The following is an 18,364-nucleotide window of genomic DNA, read 5'->3' as shown; positions in this document are numbered from 1 at the left end:
CTGTCAATCATCACCACCACCTCACTAGAGGATGGGGAATGGACCTCCTACATAACCATCTTCTGAGTGATTTTCACACAATTAGTTGCACATTATTAAATTGTAATTTAAGAAATTTGTAGTGCCGTTCAACGAAAAACTTGATTTGTAATAAATTAAGCAACTCTGTATGTAATACACTTGGAAAAATAATCACAGGAGTTCGCGCTAAATTGAGAGAGATATTAAAATTATATGGAAAAAAATTAAATAAGGAAACCCAAAACTTAGGTCAAAATCAAGATTTATAATTATTTATTAATTTGGTTATTTATTAATTTATTTTCGATTTATTAATTCGTTAAAACATTATCTGCTCAAATAACTGATAAAGTGGACAAATCTGTTTGTATTTCTGCAAAACCTAAATAAAACGTTCAAATAGTTTCATGTGCTACTATTTTTTTAATTTTTATACCCTCCATCATAGGATGGGGGTATATTAACTTTGTCATTCCGTTTGTAACACATCGAAATATTACTCTAAGACCCCATAAAGTATATATATTCTGGGTCGTGGTGAAATTCTGAGTCAATCTAAGCTGTCTGTCCGTCCGTCCGTCCGTCTGTTGAAATCACGCTAACTTCCGAACGAAACGAGCTATCGACTTGAAACTTGTCACAAGTCGTTGTTATCGATGTAGGTCAGATGGTATTGAAAATGGGCCATATCGGTCCACTTTTACGTATAGCCCCCATATAAAGGGACCCTCAGATTTGGCTTGTGGAGCCTCTAACAGAAGCATATTTCATCCGATCCGGAAATTTGGTATATGGTCTCTAACAACCATGCAAAAATTGGTCCACATCGGTCCATAATTATATACCGCCCCCATATAAACCGATCCCCAAATTTGGCTTGCGGAGCCTAAAAGAGAAGCAAATTTCATCCGATCCGGCTGAAATTTGGTACATTGTGTTGGTATATGGTCTCTAACAATCATGCAAAATTGGTCCACATCGGTCCATAATTATATATAGCCCCCATATAAACCGATCCCCAGATTTGGCTTGCGGAGCCTCAAAGAGAAGAAAATTTCATCCGATCCGGCTGAAATTTGGTACATGATGTTGGTATACGGTCTCTAACAATCATGCAAAAATTGGTCCACATCGGTCCATAATTATATATAGCCCCCATATAAACCGATCCCCAGATTTGGCTTGCGGAGCCTCAAAGAGAAGCAAATTTCATCCAATCCGGTTGTAATTTGGAACATGGTGTTAGTATATGATCTTTAACAACCGTGCCAGAATTGGTCCATATCGGTCCATAATTATATATAGCCCCCATATAAAACTTTCTCTAGATTTGACCTCCGGAGCCTCTTGGAGGAGCAAAATTCATCCGATCCGGCTGAAATTTGGTACATGGTATTGGTATATGGTCTCTATCAACCATGCAAAAAGTGGTCCACATCGGTCCATAATTATATATGGCGCCCATATAAACCGATCCTCAGATTTGGGTTGCGCAGCCTCAAAGAGAAGCAAATTTCATCCGTTCCGCCTGAAATTTGGTACATGATATTGGTATATGGTCCCTAACAACCATGCAAAAATTGGTCCACATCGGTTCATAATTATATATAGCCCCCATATAAACCGATCCCCAGATTTGGCTTGCGAAGTCTCCAAGAGAAGCAAATTTCATCCAATCCGGTTGTAATTTGGAACATGGTGTTAGTATATGATCTTTAACAACCGTGCCAGAATTGGTCCATATCGGTCTATAATTATATATAGCCCACATATATAACATTCTCCAGATTTGACCTCCGGAGCCTCTTGGAGGAGCAAAATTCATCCGATCCGGTTCAATTTAGGCACGTGGTGTTAGTATATGGTCGCTAACAACCATACCAAAATTGGTCCAATCACATAAAAATTGGTCCATATCGGTTCATAATCATGGTTGCCACTAGAGCCAAAAATAATCTACCAACATTTTATTTCTATAGAATATTTTGTCAAAATTTTATTTCTAGAGAAAATTTTGTTCGAATTTTATTCGGTTAATAATCATGGTTGCCACTCGAGCCAAAAATAATCTACCAAGATTTTATTTCTATAGAAAATTTTGTCAAAAGTTTATTTCTGTAGAAATTTTTGTCAAAATTTCCTTTCTATAGAAAATTTTGTCAAAATTTTTATTTCTATAGAAAATTTTGTGAAAATTTTATTTCTATAGAAAATTTTGTTAAAATTTTATTTCTGTAGAAAATTTTGTCAAAATTTTATGTCTACTTTGTCAAACTGAATTATATACGTATTGGATCGATCTTTTTTGATTTAATATATGCCACGTATGGACTTATATACAATTTAGAAGATGGTGTTAAGGAGGTTTTAAGATACCTTGCCATCGGCAAGCGTTACCGCAACTTAAGTAATTCGATTGTGGATGGCAGTGTTTAGATGAAGTTTCTACGCTATCCATGATGGAGGGTACATAAGCTTCGGCCTGGCCGAACTTACAGCCGTATATACTTGTTTAAATTAATTAATTTTTTTAATTTGTAATTTTATTAGATATAGCACAAAAATAGACAAACTTTACCACTTAGTCTAAACTTAAAACCATCTCAAATATTACTAAACAATTTTACACATTTCTCTATAAAATATTCATAAAAAGTTTTGAATAAAAATCCAAAAAAAAATTTTTCTCTATTCTTACCTCATTTCATGTTACGTTCTTGTGCGTTCCACAATTGCAGTGGTCTCTGAACTTTGGGGATCTCAGTGTGTGCGTCTCAAGGTCACCACAAAAACCGAAAATTGTGGCGAAAGTGCTGATTGCTCAGGCAAAGGTATTTGCTTTTCCAATTTGGACATGGAAGAGTATGAGTGCCAATGCTGTAGTGGTTTTGCGGGACCACATTGTGAGGAGATTGATGCCTGTACCCCCAGTCCATGTACAAACAATGGAATATGCGTTGATTTATCTCAGGGTCATGAAGGAAACTCCTATCAATGTTTGTGTCCATATGGTAAGTGGTACATTTGATTTGATTTAGATGTATGGAAATATTTTGATAGTTGTCATTGTATGAGTGTGAAGTTTCTAACCAAAAGTAAACTTTGGTGATTGATTGAAATATTTTTGGGGAAAATTTTAAATAAATATTTACAAGCACTTAAGAAATATTTAATATTCAAAAAAGTCTGCTATGAAGAATTTTTAGTATTAAACAAAAACAGTTGACGTATCGTTGCGTTCTTGTAGCTAAATCTGGATTTTTTTCATTAAAAAGGAAATATCCTTTTTAATGAAAAACCACCAACGAAATTAGTAAATACTACAGTTCTAGCAACACCAAACAGGTTTGCTGGCTTCCTTTCGGGAAATTTCAATGTGAAAGATTGACTTCGCTTTGGTCGACCAAAGTGAATTAAAGACGGCAATAAAGGGCAAAAAGGATTAAGAGGAAGGAGTTTTGGATCTCAACACATAGTATTGATGCCTCGAAAAGTTATATTGACTGTTTAGTGGGATTGGAAAATAATCTTCTATCATGAGCAACTCCACACTTTACTGTCAATAAGTAACGAGATGTAAGCAAGACATGAAAAATTTTAATAATGGCCGGAAAGTCTTGAAAATCTTGGTGCTAAAAAGCTAAAAGCTCGGTAGCCCTATCTGGCCTGTTGCTCTTTTGTAATCTTTCATCAGGCGATGCGATCTCGTAGCTAATTCTCGTAAACGGTTACTGTCGAAATTTCAACCAGATCGAAGTGGATGTATGGAGGTGCCCACGAATTCTTCAAAACTGGAAAGCTATATCGGTCGGTCATTCAAATATTGGTTTTTGTGAGATAAATCGAGAATACACCGGCAGCCGATTCAGTCAACTACCTTTTCCTCTCCAGATCAAGCTGTCCATATAAAACTCCGATATACAATCAAAGCAGAAGCAGTTTGATGATCCTTGTATCAGGTAACTCATCCTAGAGATTGAAAGGAGATTCGACAAACACAAAAAAATGGACCAGAGTACTAGAGCATCCGAAACAATATAGCTTAAGATTAGCCACTGTGGGGCAATGGTTAGCATGCCCGGTAGGGCATTTCAGTGGTGGTTTATCCCCTCTCAGGACCGCGGTTGCCAAAAATGATAGATTTTTTTTTTTTTTTTTTGAAAAAATTTCCTATAGAAATGAATATGTGACAAAAATTTCTATATAAATACAATTTTGATAAAATTTTCTATAGAAATAAAATTTTGACAAAATTTCCTATATAAATACAATTTTGTCAAAATATTCTATAGAAATAAAATTTTCACAAAATTTTCTATAGAAATAAAAATTTTACAAATTTTTCTATAGAAATAAAATTTTACAAAATTTTTTATAGAAATTTTCTATAGAAATAAAATTTTGATATAATTTTCTATAGAAATAAAATTTTGACAAAATTTTGTAGAGAAGTAAAATTTTGACAAAATTTTCTATAGAAATAAAATTTTGACAAAATTTTCTATAGAAATATAATTTTGACAAAATTTTCTATAGAAATAAATTTTTGATAAAATTTTGTAGAGAAGTAAAATTTTGAAAAAAATTTCTATAGAAATAAAATTTTAACTAAATTTTCTACAGAAATAAAATTTTGACAAAATTTTCTATAGAAATAAAATTTTGGTATTTTGTTTTTCATTGTGGGTTTGTACTTCAATCATATTTGTTGTTTTGATCTCAGCTTTAAAACCATTGTGTTGACTAAACAACAAGAGTAGCTTAACCAACAGAGGAAAAGAATGTTTGTCAAATTTATTTGGGCAAAGCCCTATAGACTGCAAGTTGGTTGGATGGACGCACGTTTCGGAATTACTACATTCCTCATCAGCATCCCCTACTTGCAGCAAAACTATCAACCAATTATCAGAATAAATTCAAGCAGTTCACTAAACCCATGGTGAACCCCACTTGAACCTTCCGAAAAAGGTTTATGATAGCCGGCTTATGCCGAAATAAATGCATACAAACATTTCAAGTGTGGTTCACCATGGGTTTAATGAACTGCCTGAATTTATTTTGATAATTGGTTGATAGTTTTGCTGCAAGTAGAAGATGCTGATGAGGAATGTGGTAATTCCGAAACGTGCGTCCATCCAACCATCTTGCAGTCTATAGGGCTTTGCCCAAATAAATTTGACAAACATTCTTTTCCTCTGTTTTTCTGTTTCCTCTGCTATTCTTGTAGTTTAGTCAACACAATGGTTTTAAAGCTGAGATCAAAACAACAAATATGAAATAAAATTTTGACAAAATTTTCTATAGAAATAAAATTTTAATAAAATTTTCTATAGAAATAAAATTTTCCCAAAATTTTCTATAGAAATAAAATTTTGACAAAATTTCCGATATAAACAAAAATTGGACAAAATTTCCTATCGAAATAAAATTGTTACATAATTTTGTATAGAAATAAAGTTTGGACAAATTTTTCTATAGAAATAAAATTTTACAAAATTTTCTATAGGAATTTTCTATAAAAATAAAACGTTGACAAAATTTTCTATAGAAATAAAACTTTGACAAAATTTTCTATAGAAATACATTTTTGACAAAATTTCCTATAGAACTAAATTTTGGCAAATTCCATAGAAATAAATTTTTGAGAAAAATCTCTATAGAAATAAAATTTTGACAAAATTTGTATAAAAATAAAATTTGACAAAATTTTCAATAGAAATAAAATTTTAACAAAATTTTCTGTAGAAATAAAAATTTGACAAATTTCTCTATTAAAATAAAATTTTGATAAAATTTTCGGTAGATATAAAATTTTGACAAGATTTTCTACAGGAATAAAATTTTGACTAAATTGTTTATGGAAATAAAATTTTGACAAAATATTTTAAAAAATAAAATTTTTAACAAAATTTTCTATAGAAATTAAATTTTGATAAAATTTTTAATAGAAATAACATTTTGGACAAACTGTTCTATAGTAATAAAATTTCGACAAAATGTCCTATAGAAATAAAATTTGGAACAAATTTTCTATAGAAATGAATTCTTGACAAAATTTTCTATGGAGATAAAATTTTGACAGAATTTTCTAAAGAAATAATATTTTGAAAAAAATATATAAATAAATAAAATTTGAACGAAATTTCCTATATAAATAAAATTTGGACAAAAATTTCTATAGAAATAAATTTTGACAAAATTTTCTATAGAAATAAAATATTCACAAAATTTTGACACAATTTTCTATAGAAATAAAATTTTGACGAAATTTTCTATAGATATAAAATTTTGACGAAACATTCTATAGAAATAAAATTTTGACAAAATTTCCTACAGAAATGAATTCTTGACAAAATGTTCTAAAGAAATGAAATTTTGACAAAATTTTCTATAGAAATACAATTTTGACAAAATTTTCTATAGAAATAAAATTATGACAAAATTTTCTATAGAAATTAAAATATTGACACAATTTTCTATCGAAATAAAATTTTGACAAAATTTTCTACAGGAATAAAATTTTGATAAAATTTGGTATAGAAATAAAATTTTGATAAAAGTTTTTATAGAAATAAAATTTTGACAAAATTTTCTATAGAAATAAAGTTTGGACAACATTTTCTATAGAAATAAAATTTGGACAAAATTTTCTATAGAAATAATATTTTGACAAAATTTCCTATATAACTAAAATTTGGACAAAATTTCGTAAAGAAATGAATTCTTGACAAAATTTTCTATAGAGATAAAATTTTGACAAAATTATCTACAGAAATAAAATTTTGACAAAATTTTTTATAGAAATAAAATTTTGACAAAATTTTCTATAGAAATAAAATTTGGACAAAATTTTCTATAGAAATAAAATTTGGACAAAATTTTCTATAGAAATAATATTTTGACAAAATTTCCTATATAACTAAAATTTGGACAAAATTTCGTAAAGAAATGAATTCTTGACAAAATTTTCTATAGAGATAAAATTTTGACAAAATTATCTACAGAAATAAAATTTTGACAAAATTTTTTATAGAAATAAAATTTTGACAAAATTTTTTATAGAAATAAAATTTTGACAAAATTATCTACAGAAATAAAATTTTGATAAAATTTTCTATAGAAGTAAAATTTGGACAAAATTTCCAATATAAATAAAATTTGGACAAAGAGTTCTATAGAAATAAAAATGTTGACACAAATTTCTATAGAAATAAACTTTTGACAAAATTTTCTATAGAAATAAACTTTTGACAAAATTTTCTATAGAAATAAAATTTGGACAACCTTTTCTATAGAAATAAAATTTTGACAAAATTTTCTATAGAAATAAAATTTTGACAAAATTTTCGTCAGAAATAAAATTTTGACAAAATTTTCGTCAGAAATAACATTTTGACAAAATTTTCTATAGAAATAAATGTATGACAAAACTTTCTACAGACGTAAAATTTTGACAAAATTTTTTGAAGAAATAAAATGTTGACAAAATTTTCTATAGGAAAAAAAATGTTGACAAAATTTTTTAGAGAAATAAAAATTTTTACACAATTTTCTTTAGAAATATAATTTTGACAAAAAAATCTATAGAAATAAGGGGTTTTAAATAAGAATTTTTTGTTTGGTAGGTTCGTGGTAAAGTTTTTTCCAAATTTTGGTAGATTATATTCCGCTCGAGAGGCAACCGCGCTCTCCTGAGCACGGTTCTGTAATTCGCAAGGACACTATGTTTCTATCTTGTCCTTTTCTGGGTTAGTAGAAGGCCCCTAGAAGGCATTTTTCCATACAACGCCATAGTATATAAAAATTCTTCCTTTATTCTCCAGGCAAAAGAATGCAAACTACAACACAGGTATGCATTTTCCAAAAACCTTTCGTTGGTCTGAATGAATTGTCAACTATTTTGATAAACAATAGAATTATGTTATTCATGTTAACATCCTTCGGAGAATACCTTAAATTTATTTATGATTAACTTTCAAGGGGTTCTTTGGTTATATCGCACTGATATATCTTCTAATGTTTTTGCATTGACCACAGAAAGAATAACGTAAAAGTGAAAAACAAAAACACAGTCATTGGTCGGATATTTAAACGTTGCGGGCATTTATCTGCTTTTTGCCATACATCCGTTTGTATGCAACGTTGTTTTGTTATCCTTGTTTGCTTGCAAGCAATCTCTTACTGGCTGCTAGTGAATGGAGTTGGCGTCGATGGTAAAACTCAAACCATTTGTTTTTAATTTGTTGGTTTATATTTTTTTTATAATTTGTTTCTTGTGATTTCTCCAATCTGGTCGAGCTTTTTTAAAAGATCTCGCGTTAAAATTTTATTTTTTTTTTGTTTGTTCTTTACCACTATGGTGCTTGATTTTTTTTGTAGCCTTGCGGTTATTCTGCCGCGTAGTTTACTACAATATGAAAAGCATAAAAGGACAAAGGATAACTACAACCACCAACACAGCATGAAGTGGAATACACCAAGTAACGATCTTAATTGAGTTTAAAGCACTGCTTGAAGTGTTATCTTTTACGTTTTTATTTTTGCTTGCTGTCACATTTCATGAATTTCCCATTTTTTCCAAGACCCAGTCAAGCAGACATAATGAAATGGAATATTTTACTTTTTTTTAAATTTTTTTTTTGCAATCTGTTATGAATGAAATTTGTTTTTTCAATTCACTTCGTAAATATCTTAGGGCTGTCGTTTTATTAGATACTGAATAAGGGGTTAAACAATTTTGTGAGATTTTTTTCGAGTGGTAAAGAAATTTGTAATAAAATCAACAAGTAAAATTGACAATGAGTACAGCACTGTCCAATCTCACGAGATTGTCCTTAATACAATATTGTCTCTCATGTAACCTCCACCAAGGCTTATATGGAAGAAATCTTGTGAAAGACATTAGCACTAAGCAACCAATTAACATGTATAGTTCTACAATATATAATGAATGTGAAATTATATGTGCAGAAACAAACTATGAGATAAACTCAAAAATTTTAAAAATGGGAAAGTTTAATAAAAGTCTAAAGGTCGATAAATTTATTTTTCCAAATTTGGAAAAAAGTCGAAAAGTCGATTTTTTAGTTCTAAGTACTCGGATGTAAGTACACAGATGTTTTTTTATTTTAACTACACAGGAAGTTCTTTTGATTCAATTTTTATAACCCGATTTTGTTTTTCATATTTGTAATGTGTAATTTTAACTTTTTTTTGTTACAAATTGTAGGTTAAAAGCAGAGTAAGAATTAATAAAATGTTACAATTTATTTAAATTTGTCTAAAAATATTAAATCCATTTTAGAAAAAATGGCAAATTTTTGAAAATATATCAGACAAGCGTTATTAAAAAAAATATATTCATTTTACAAAATATCACAAATACTATTGTTGTTGTTTTTTGAATTCAGCTTAAAATCATGCATTGACTAAACTATAAGTGTAGCTTAACCAACAGAGGAAAATAATGTTTGTCAAATTTATTTGGGCAAAGCCCTATAGACTGCATGATGGTTAGATGGACACACGTTTCGGAATGACCACATTCCTCATCAGCATCCTCTACTTGCAGCAATCAAAAATATTTCTAATAGACATCAAAAAACTGAATTCGGATCACATTTTAGGAAGTAAATCAAATTGAGTACAACGGCTGTTAAAATGGTAGATATCCGTCCTATAACAAGCCTATGTTAAACTCATCGCTTCTGCGCCAATTTTGTATCACATCCGGATCCAAAAAGAACATTTTTACTTTTTTGGCGACGTTTTTTTGCTGGGATGTTAATGCATATATTTGCACCAACCAGAACGAAACGAGATAGACCCATGGTGTCTTTTGCAATATAGCTCACGGCCGGCCCTCAGTCGATCCAGCAATGTCTGTCTGTAAACACATTTTTCTAATCAATATCGTAGTTGCAGTTTTACTCTTATCGACTGCATATTTGGCACAAGTATTTGTTTAGGGTCAGAATCACGGTTACCACACGAGCCAAAAATAATCTTCCAAAATTTTGAGAAATTTTACCAAAAAGCTACCAAACAAAAAATTTTATTTCCATAGAAAATTTTGTCAAAATTTTATTTCTATAGAAAATTTTGTCAAAATTTTATTTCTATAGAAAATTTTGTCAAAATTTTATTTCTATAGAAAAATTTGTCAAAATTTTATTTCTATAGAAAATTTTTTCAATATTTTATTTCTATAGAAAATTTTGTCAAAATTTTATTTCTATAGAAAATTTTGTCAAAATTTTATTTCCATAGAAAATTTAGTCAAAATTTTATTTTCATAGAAAATTTAGTCAAAATTTTATTTCTATAGAAAATTTAGTCAAAATTTTATTTCTATAGAAAATTTTGTCAAAATTTTATTTCTATAGAAAATTTAGTCAAAATTTTATTTCTATAGAAAATTTTGTCAAAATTTTATTTCTATAGAAAATTTTGTCAAAATTTTATTTCTATAAAAAATTTTGTCAAAATTTTATTTCTATAGAAAATTTTGTCAAAATTTTATTTCTATAGAAAACTTTGTCAAAATTTTATTTCTATAGAAAACTTTGTCAAAATTTTATTTCTATAGAAAACTTTGTCAAAATTTTATTTCTATAGAAAACTTTGTCAAAATTTTATTTCTTAGAAAATTTTGTCAAAATTTTATTTCTATAGAAAATTTTGTCAAAATTTTATTTCCATGGAAAATTTAGTCAAAATTTTATTTTCATAGAAAATTTAGTCAAAATTTTATTTCTATAGAAAATTTAGTCAAAATTTTATTTCTATAGAAAATTTTGTCAAAATTTTATTTCTATAGAAAATTTTGTCAAAATTTTATTTCTATAGAAAATTTTGTCAAAATTTTATTTCTATAAAAAATTTTGTCAAAATTTTATTTCTATAGAAAATTTTGTCAAAATTTTATTTCTATAGAAAACTTTGTCAAAATTTTATTTCTATAGAAAACTTTGTCAAAATTTTATTTCTATAGAAAACTTTGTCAAAATTTTATTTCTATAGAAAATTGTGTCAAAATTTTATTTCTTAGAAAATTTTGTCAAAATTTTATTTCTATAGAAAATTTTGTCAAAATTTTATTTCCATAGAAAATTTTGTCAAAATTTTATTTCCATAGAAAATTTTGTCAAAATTTTATTTCTATAGAAAATTTTGTCAAAATTTTATTTCTATAGAAAACTTTGTCAAAATTTTATTTCTATAGAAAACTTTGTCAAAATTTTATTTCTATAGAAAACTTTGTCAAAATTTTATTTCTATAGAAAACTTTGTCAAAATTTTATTGCTATAGAAAATTTTGTCAAAATTTTATTTCTATAGAAAATTTTGTCAAAATTTTATTTCTGTAGAAAATTTTGTCAAAATTTTATTTCTATAGAAAATTTTGTCAAAATTTTATTTCTATAGAAAATTTTGTCAAAATTTTATTTCTATCGAAAATTTTGTCAAAATTTTATTTCTATAGAAAATTTTGTCAAAATTTTATTTCTATAGAAAACTTTGTCAAAATTTTATTTCTATAGAAAATTTTGTCAAAAATTTTATTTCTATAGAAAATTCAGTCAAAATTTATTTCTGTGGAAAATTTTGTCAAAAATTTATTTCTATAGAAAACTTTGTTAAAATTTTAGTTCTATAGAAAATTTTGTTAAATGTTTATTTCTATACAAAATTTTGTCAAAATTTTATTTCTATAGAAAATTCTGTCAAAATTTATTTCTGTGGAAAATTTTGTCAAAAATTTATTTCTATAGAAAACTTTGCTAAAATTTTATTTCTATAGAAAGTTTTGTCAAAATTTTAGTTCTTTGGAAAATTTTGTGAAATGTTTATTTCTATACAAAATTTTGTCAAAATTTTATTTCTATAGAAAATTTTGTCAAAATTTTATTTCCATAGAAAATTTAGTCAAAATTTTATTTCCATAGAAAATTTAGTCAAAATTTTATTTCTATAGAAAATTTAGTCAAAATTTTATTTCTATAGAAAATTTTGTCAAAGTTTTATTTCTATAGAAAATATTGTCAAAATTTTATTTCTATAGAAAATTTTGTCAAAATTTTATTTCTATAGAAAACTTTGTCAAAATTTTATTTCTATAGAAAACTTTGTCAAAATTTTATTTCTATAGAAAACTTTGTCAAAATTTTATTTCTATAGAAAATTTTTTTAAAATTTTATTTCCATAGAAAATTTAGTCAAAATTTTATTTCCATAGAAAATTTTGTCAAAATTTTATTTCTATAGAAAATTTTGTCAAAATTTTATTTCCATAGAAAATTTTGTCAAAATTTTATTTCTATAGAAAATTTTGTCAAAATTTTATTTCTAAAGAAAACTTTGTCAAAATTTTATTTCTATAGAAAACTTTGTCAAAATTTTATTTCTATAGAAAATTTTGTCAAAAATTTTTTTCTATAGAAAATTTTGTTAAAATTTTATTTCAATAGAAAGTTTTCTTATAATTTTAGTTCTATAGAAAATTTTGTCAAATGTTTATTTCTATACAAAATTTTGTTAAAATTTTATTTCTATAGAAAGTTTTGTCAAAATTTTAGTTCAATAGAAAATTTTGTCAAATGTTTATTTCTATACAAAGTTTTGTCAAAATTTTATTTCTATAGAAAATTTTGTCAAAATTTTATTTCTATAGAAAATTTTGTCAAAATTTTATTTCTATAGAAAATTTTGTCAAAATTTTATTTCTATAAAAAATTTTGTCAAAATTTTATTTCCATAGAAAATTTAGTCAAAATTTTATTTCCATAGAAAATTTTGTCAAAATTTTATTTCTATAGAAAATTTTGTCAAAATTTTATTTCTATAGAAAACTTTGTCAAAATTTTATTTCTATAGAAAATTTAGTCAAAATTTTATTTCTATAGAAAATTCTGTCAAAATTTATTTCTGTGGAAAATTTTGTCAAAAATTTATTTCTATAGAAAACTTTGCTAAAATTTTATTTCTATAGAAAGTTTTGTCAAAATTTTAGTTCTTTGGAAAATTTTGTGAAATGTTTATTTCTATACAAAATTTTTATTTCTATAGAAAATTTTGTCAAAATTTTATTTCCATAGAAAATTTAGTCAAAATTTTATTTCCATAGAAAATTTAGTCAAAATTTTATTTCTATAGAAAATTTAGTCAAAATTTTATTTCTATAGAAAATTTTGTCAAAGTTTTATTTCTATAGAAAATATTGTCAAAATTTTATTTCTATAGAAAATTTTGTCAAAATTTTATTTCTATAGAAAACTTTGTCAAAATTTTATTTCTATAGAAAACTTTGTCAAAATTCTATTTCTATAGAAAACTTTGTCAAAATTTTATTTCTATAGAAAATTTTTTTAAAATTTTATTTCCATGGAAAATTTAGTCAAAATTTTATTTCCATAGAAAATTTTGTCAAAATTTTATTTCTATAGAAAATTTTGTCAAAATTTTATTTCCATAGAAAATTTTGTCAAAATTTTATTTCTATAGAAAATTTTGTCAAAATTTTGTTTCTAAAGAAAACTTTGTCAAAATTTTATTTCTATAGAAAACTTTGTCAAAATTTTATTTCTATAGAAAATTTTGTCAAAAATTTTTTTCTATAGAAAATTTTGTTAAAATTTTATTTCAATAGAAAGTTTTCTTATAATTTTAGTTCTATAGAAAATTTTGTCAAATGTTTATTTCTATACAAAATTTTGTTAAAATTTTATTTCTATAGAAAGTTTTGTCAAAATTTTAGTTCAATAGAAAATTTTGTCAAATGTTTATTTCTATACAAAGTTTTGTCAAAATTTTATTTCTATAGAAAATTTTGTCAAAATTTTATTTCTATAGAAAATTTTGTCAAAATTTTATTTCTATAGAAAATTTTGTCAAAATTTTATTTCTATAGAAAATTTTGTCAAAATTTTATTTCTATAGAAAATTCTGTCAAAATTTTATTTCTGTAGAAAATTTTTTCAAAAATTTATTTCTATAGAAAACTTTGTTAAAATTTTATTTCTATAGAAAGTTTTGTAAAAATTTTATTTCTATAGAAAATCTTGTAAACAGTTTAGAAAATTTTCAAAATTTGATTTCTATAGAAAATTTTTCAACATTTTATTTCTATCGAAAATTTTGTCAAAATTTTAGTTCTATAGAAAATTTGACAAAATTTTGTTAAAATTTTATTTCCATAGAAAATTTAGTCAAAATTTTATTTCCATAGAAAATTTTGTCAAAATTTTATTTCTATACAAAATTTTGTCAAAATTTTATTTCTATAGAAAATTCTGTCAAAATTTATTTCTGTGGAAAATTTTGTCAAAAATTTATTTCTATAGAAAACTTTGCTAAAATTTTGTGAAATGTTTTGTCAAAATTTTATTTCTATAGAAAAATTTTAGTTCCATAGAAAATTTTGTCAAAATTTTAGTTCTATAGATAATTTTGTCAAATGTTTATTTCTATACAAAATTTTGTCAAAATTTTAGTTCTAAAGAAAATTTTGTCGAAATTTTATTTAAAAAGAAAATTTTGTAAATATTTTAGAAAATTCAAATTATTCTTAAAAAATTTTAACTAAACAGAACTACATACGCTAACATCACGTTGATATCAAAAAAATAATTTAATGTTTTTCGACAAATTCAAGAACATATATTGTTTCACTTGTTAAAGACATATTTGCAAGAATGTCTTTAGTACCATACGAAGTTCAAAATGGGACCATTTTTGTAAAATTAAATAAAGGAATAAATTAAATTTTTGTTATAAAATCAAGTACGAAAACCTCAAATTTAACAAGTATATTCGGCAGCAAGTTCGGCCAGGCCGAATCTTATGTACCCTTCACCATAATTCGCGTAGAAACTTTAACTAAAGTAGAAACTTTAATTTACTTAGTTTACGGCCGATGGCAAGGCATCTTAAAACTTCTTAACATCATCTTCTAAATTGTAAGTTAGTCTACGCGAAATATATATTAGACAAAAGAAAGGTCGAATAAATACGCATACATTCAGTTCTTGACCGGTATATAAAGGGAAGAAATAATTACGAACCGCTATGAACTTTTGTGCTGCAATTATAGAGCCAGAATTTAAATATGGGGGTCGCTTTATATGGGGGCTATATACAATTATGAACACCTGTATACCAAAAATGGCAGATTTTTTACTGTTTGGTCGATTGATAGAATTCTTAATGTTTTAGAAGATTTTGTAAAATATTCCCCTCCAACTACGAAATGCTTCATAGATTTTCTATAAAAATAACATTTTAACAAAATTTTCTACAGAAATAAAATTTTGACAAATATTTCTACAGAAATAAAATTCTGACAAAATTTTCTAAAGAAATAAATTTTTGAGAAAATTTTGTATAGAATTTATATTTTGACAAAATTTCCTAAAGACATAAAATGTTGACAAAATTTTCTATAGAAATAAAGTTTTGACAAAATATTCTATAGAAATAAAATGCTGATAAGATGTTCTATAGAAATTATAGTTTGACAAAATTTCCTAAAGAAATAAAATTTTGACAAAATTTTCTATAGAAATAAAATTTTGACAAAATTTTCTATGGCAATAAAATTTTGGTATATTATTTTTGGCTCGATTGGCAGTCGTGATTTTTCTGTGATTGGGGATAGGTTTATTTTGGTGCTATATGTAATATAGATCAATACGGACCAATTTTGGCATGGTTGTTATCGGCCATATACTAAAGGGTGATACGTTCAAAATTTGGTCAAGGGAAAACGCGTGTAAATCGGTGAAATCGTTTATTTAAAAAATCAAATTAAATTTATTTTTCAAGTTCAATTAGTATAAAATTCAGGAAAAATATTCAGTTAGGCTTTCGCTTTTCCAAATCCGAATTGCCGGGCCTCATGCTTGACACCTGCCATCAGATTTTGTACAGCCACCTTGTCCACCTTCTTCGCCGCAGAAAGCCGGTTTGCCTTGAACTGCTGCTCGTCCTTAGCAGTTTTTTTGGTCTTCTTTAGGTTCCGCTTGACAATAGCCCAGTATTTCTCAATTGGGCGGAGCTCTGGCGTGTTTTGAGGGTTCTTGTCCTTGAAATCCACCTGCACGTTGTTGGCGGCTTACCACTCCATGGCCTTTTTACCGTAATTGCAAGATGCCAAATCCGGCAAAAACAGTACGGAACAACAGTGTTTCTTCAGGAAAGGCAGCAGACGTTTATTCAAACACTCTTTCACGTAAATTTCTTGGTTGACAGTCCCGGAAGCTATGAAAATGCTGCTTTTCAAGCCACAGGTACAGATGGCTTGGCAAACCAGATATTTCTTTGGAAATATCTGGTTTGGCAAGCCTCCAGGATCGCGCTTTGGCCGTCGTATTTTTTTTATCATCGCGATTTGGAGTCACTACGTTCTTGTAAGTCGATGGTTCGGCTCGTTTTTTGGCTCGATGCACGGTTGTAGACGATACACCCAGCTTATTTGCGGCATCTCGGAGAGAGAGGTTAGGGTTTCACTTGAAACTACCGGCAACTCTCTTTGTCGTCTCAGCGGCTTCCGGTTTTCGATTTCCCCCCGATCCAGACTTCCTGGCTGTCGACAAACGTTCCCCAAACACTTTAATTACATTTGTAACGGTTGATTTGGCAACTTTTAGCGATTTTGCCTGCTTTGCGTGCGAGTAGCTCGGATTTTCGCGATGCGCGAGCAAAATGTTGATACGCTGATCTTCTTGCTTGGACGGCATTTTGACAACTGAAGAGTGAATTCCAAAATCAAAACAGGAACAACATTCTACATACACACCTTCAAAATGAGGGGTGTTCAGGTTTTTAAATGCAAAATTGAAAGAAATACGTCAAGTTTATATTGACCAAATTTTGACCGTATCACCCTTTAGTGCAATGTCCGATGTGGACCAATTTTTGAATGGTGGTTAGAGACATATACCAACATCATGTACCAAATTTCAGCAGGATCGGATGAAATTTGCTTCTCTTTGAGACTCCGCAAACTAAATCTGGGTTTCGGTTTATATGGGGGCTATATGTAATTATGGACCGATGTGGACCAATTTTTGCTTAGTTGTTGGAGACCATATACTAATACCATGTACCAAATTTCAGCCGGATCGAGTGAAAATTGGTTATCTTAGGGAGCCACCGTGGTGCAATGGTTAGCATGCCCGCCTTGCATACACAAGGTCGTGGGTTCGATTCCTGCTACGACCGAACACCAAAAAAGTTTTTCGGCGGTGGATTATCCCACCTCAGTAATGCTGGTGACATTTCTGAGGGTTTCAAAGCTTCTCTAAGTGGTTTCACTGGAATGTGGAACGCCGTTCGGACTCGGCTATAAAAAGGAGGTCCCTTGTCATTGAGCTTAACATGGAATCGGGCAGCACTCAGTGATAAGAGAGAAGTTCACCACTGTGGTATCACAATGGACTGAATAGTCTAAGTGAGCCTGATACATCGGGCTGCCACATAACCTAACCTAACCTAGAGGCTCCGCAAACCAAATCTGGGGATCGGTTTATATGGGGCCTATATATAATTATTCACCGATGTGGACCAATTTTTGCATGGTTGTTAGAGACCATATACCAACACCATGTACCAAATGTCAGCTGGATCGGATGAAATTTAGTTATCTTAGAGGCTCCGCAAGCCAAATCTAGGGATCGGTTTGTATGGAGGCTATATATAATTATGGATCGATGTAGACCAATTTTTGCATTGTTATTAGAGACCATATACCAACACCATGTACCAAATTTCAGCCGGATCGGATGAAATTTGCTTCTCTTAGAGGTTGCGCAAGCCAAATCTGGGGATCGGTTTATATGGGGGCTATATATAATTATGGACCGATATGGACCAGTTTTTGCACGGCTATTAGAGACCATATTCTAATACCATGTACCAAATTTTAGCCAGTTCGGATGAAATATACTTCTTTTAGAGGCTCCGCAAACCAAATCTGGGAGCTATACGTCAAAGTGAACCGATGTGGCCCATTTGCAATACCATCCGACCTACATCAATAACAACGACTTGTGGCAAGTTTCAAGTCGATAGCTTGTTTCGTTCGGAAGTTAGTGTGATTTCAACAGACGGACGGACGAACGGACGGACATGCTGGGATCGACTCAGAATTTCACCACGACCCAGAATATATATACTTTATGGGGTCTTAGAGCAATATTTCGATGTTCTATAAACGGAATTACAAAGTTAATATACCCTCTCTTCTATGGTGGAGGGTATAAATAGAAATTTTGTCTTCAAAATATCTTTGCTTCAGTTTTCCGCTTCGTTGGTTCGGAATCAATACCAAAGTCATTAGTGCACA

The 18,364-nt window shown here is 28.0% G+C and overlaps 1 protein-coding gene across 1 annotated transcript in view; it reads left to right on the top strand.

Moving 5' to 3' along the window:
* The window catches only part of wry (delta and Notch-like EGF repeat containing weary), a 333,478-nt gene that overhangs the window by 247,419 nt on the left and 67,695 nt on the right, over window positions 1-18,364 (top strand). The window contains exon 5 of the mRNA XM_075296948.1: window positions 2,760-3,032. Within this exon, the coding sequence (XP_075153063.1) occupies window positions 2,760-3,032 (273 nt within the window). The remainder of the gene's footprint in view (window positions 1-2,759; window positions 3,033-18,364) is intronic.

The sequence above is a fragment of the Haematobia irritans genome, chromosome 2 (assembly GCF_050003625.1).
Source record: "Haematobia irritans isolate KBUSLIRL chromosome 2, ASM5000362v1, whole genome shotgun sequence".
NCBI lineage: Eukaryota > Metazoa > Arthropoda > Insecta > Diptera > Muscidae > Haematobia > Haematobia irritans.
This window is presented reverse-complemented; position numbering and strand designations above follow the sequence as displayed.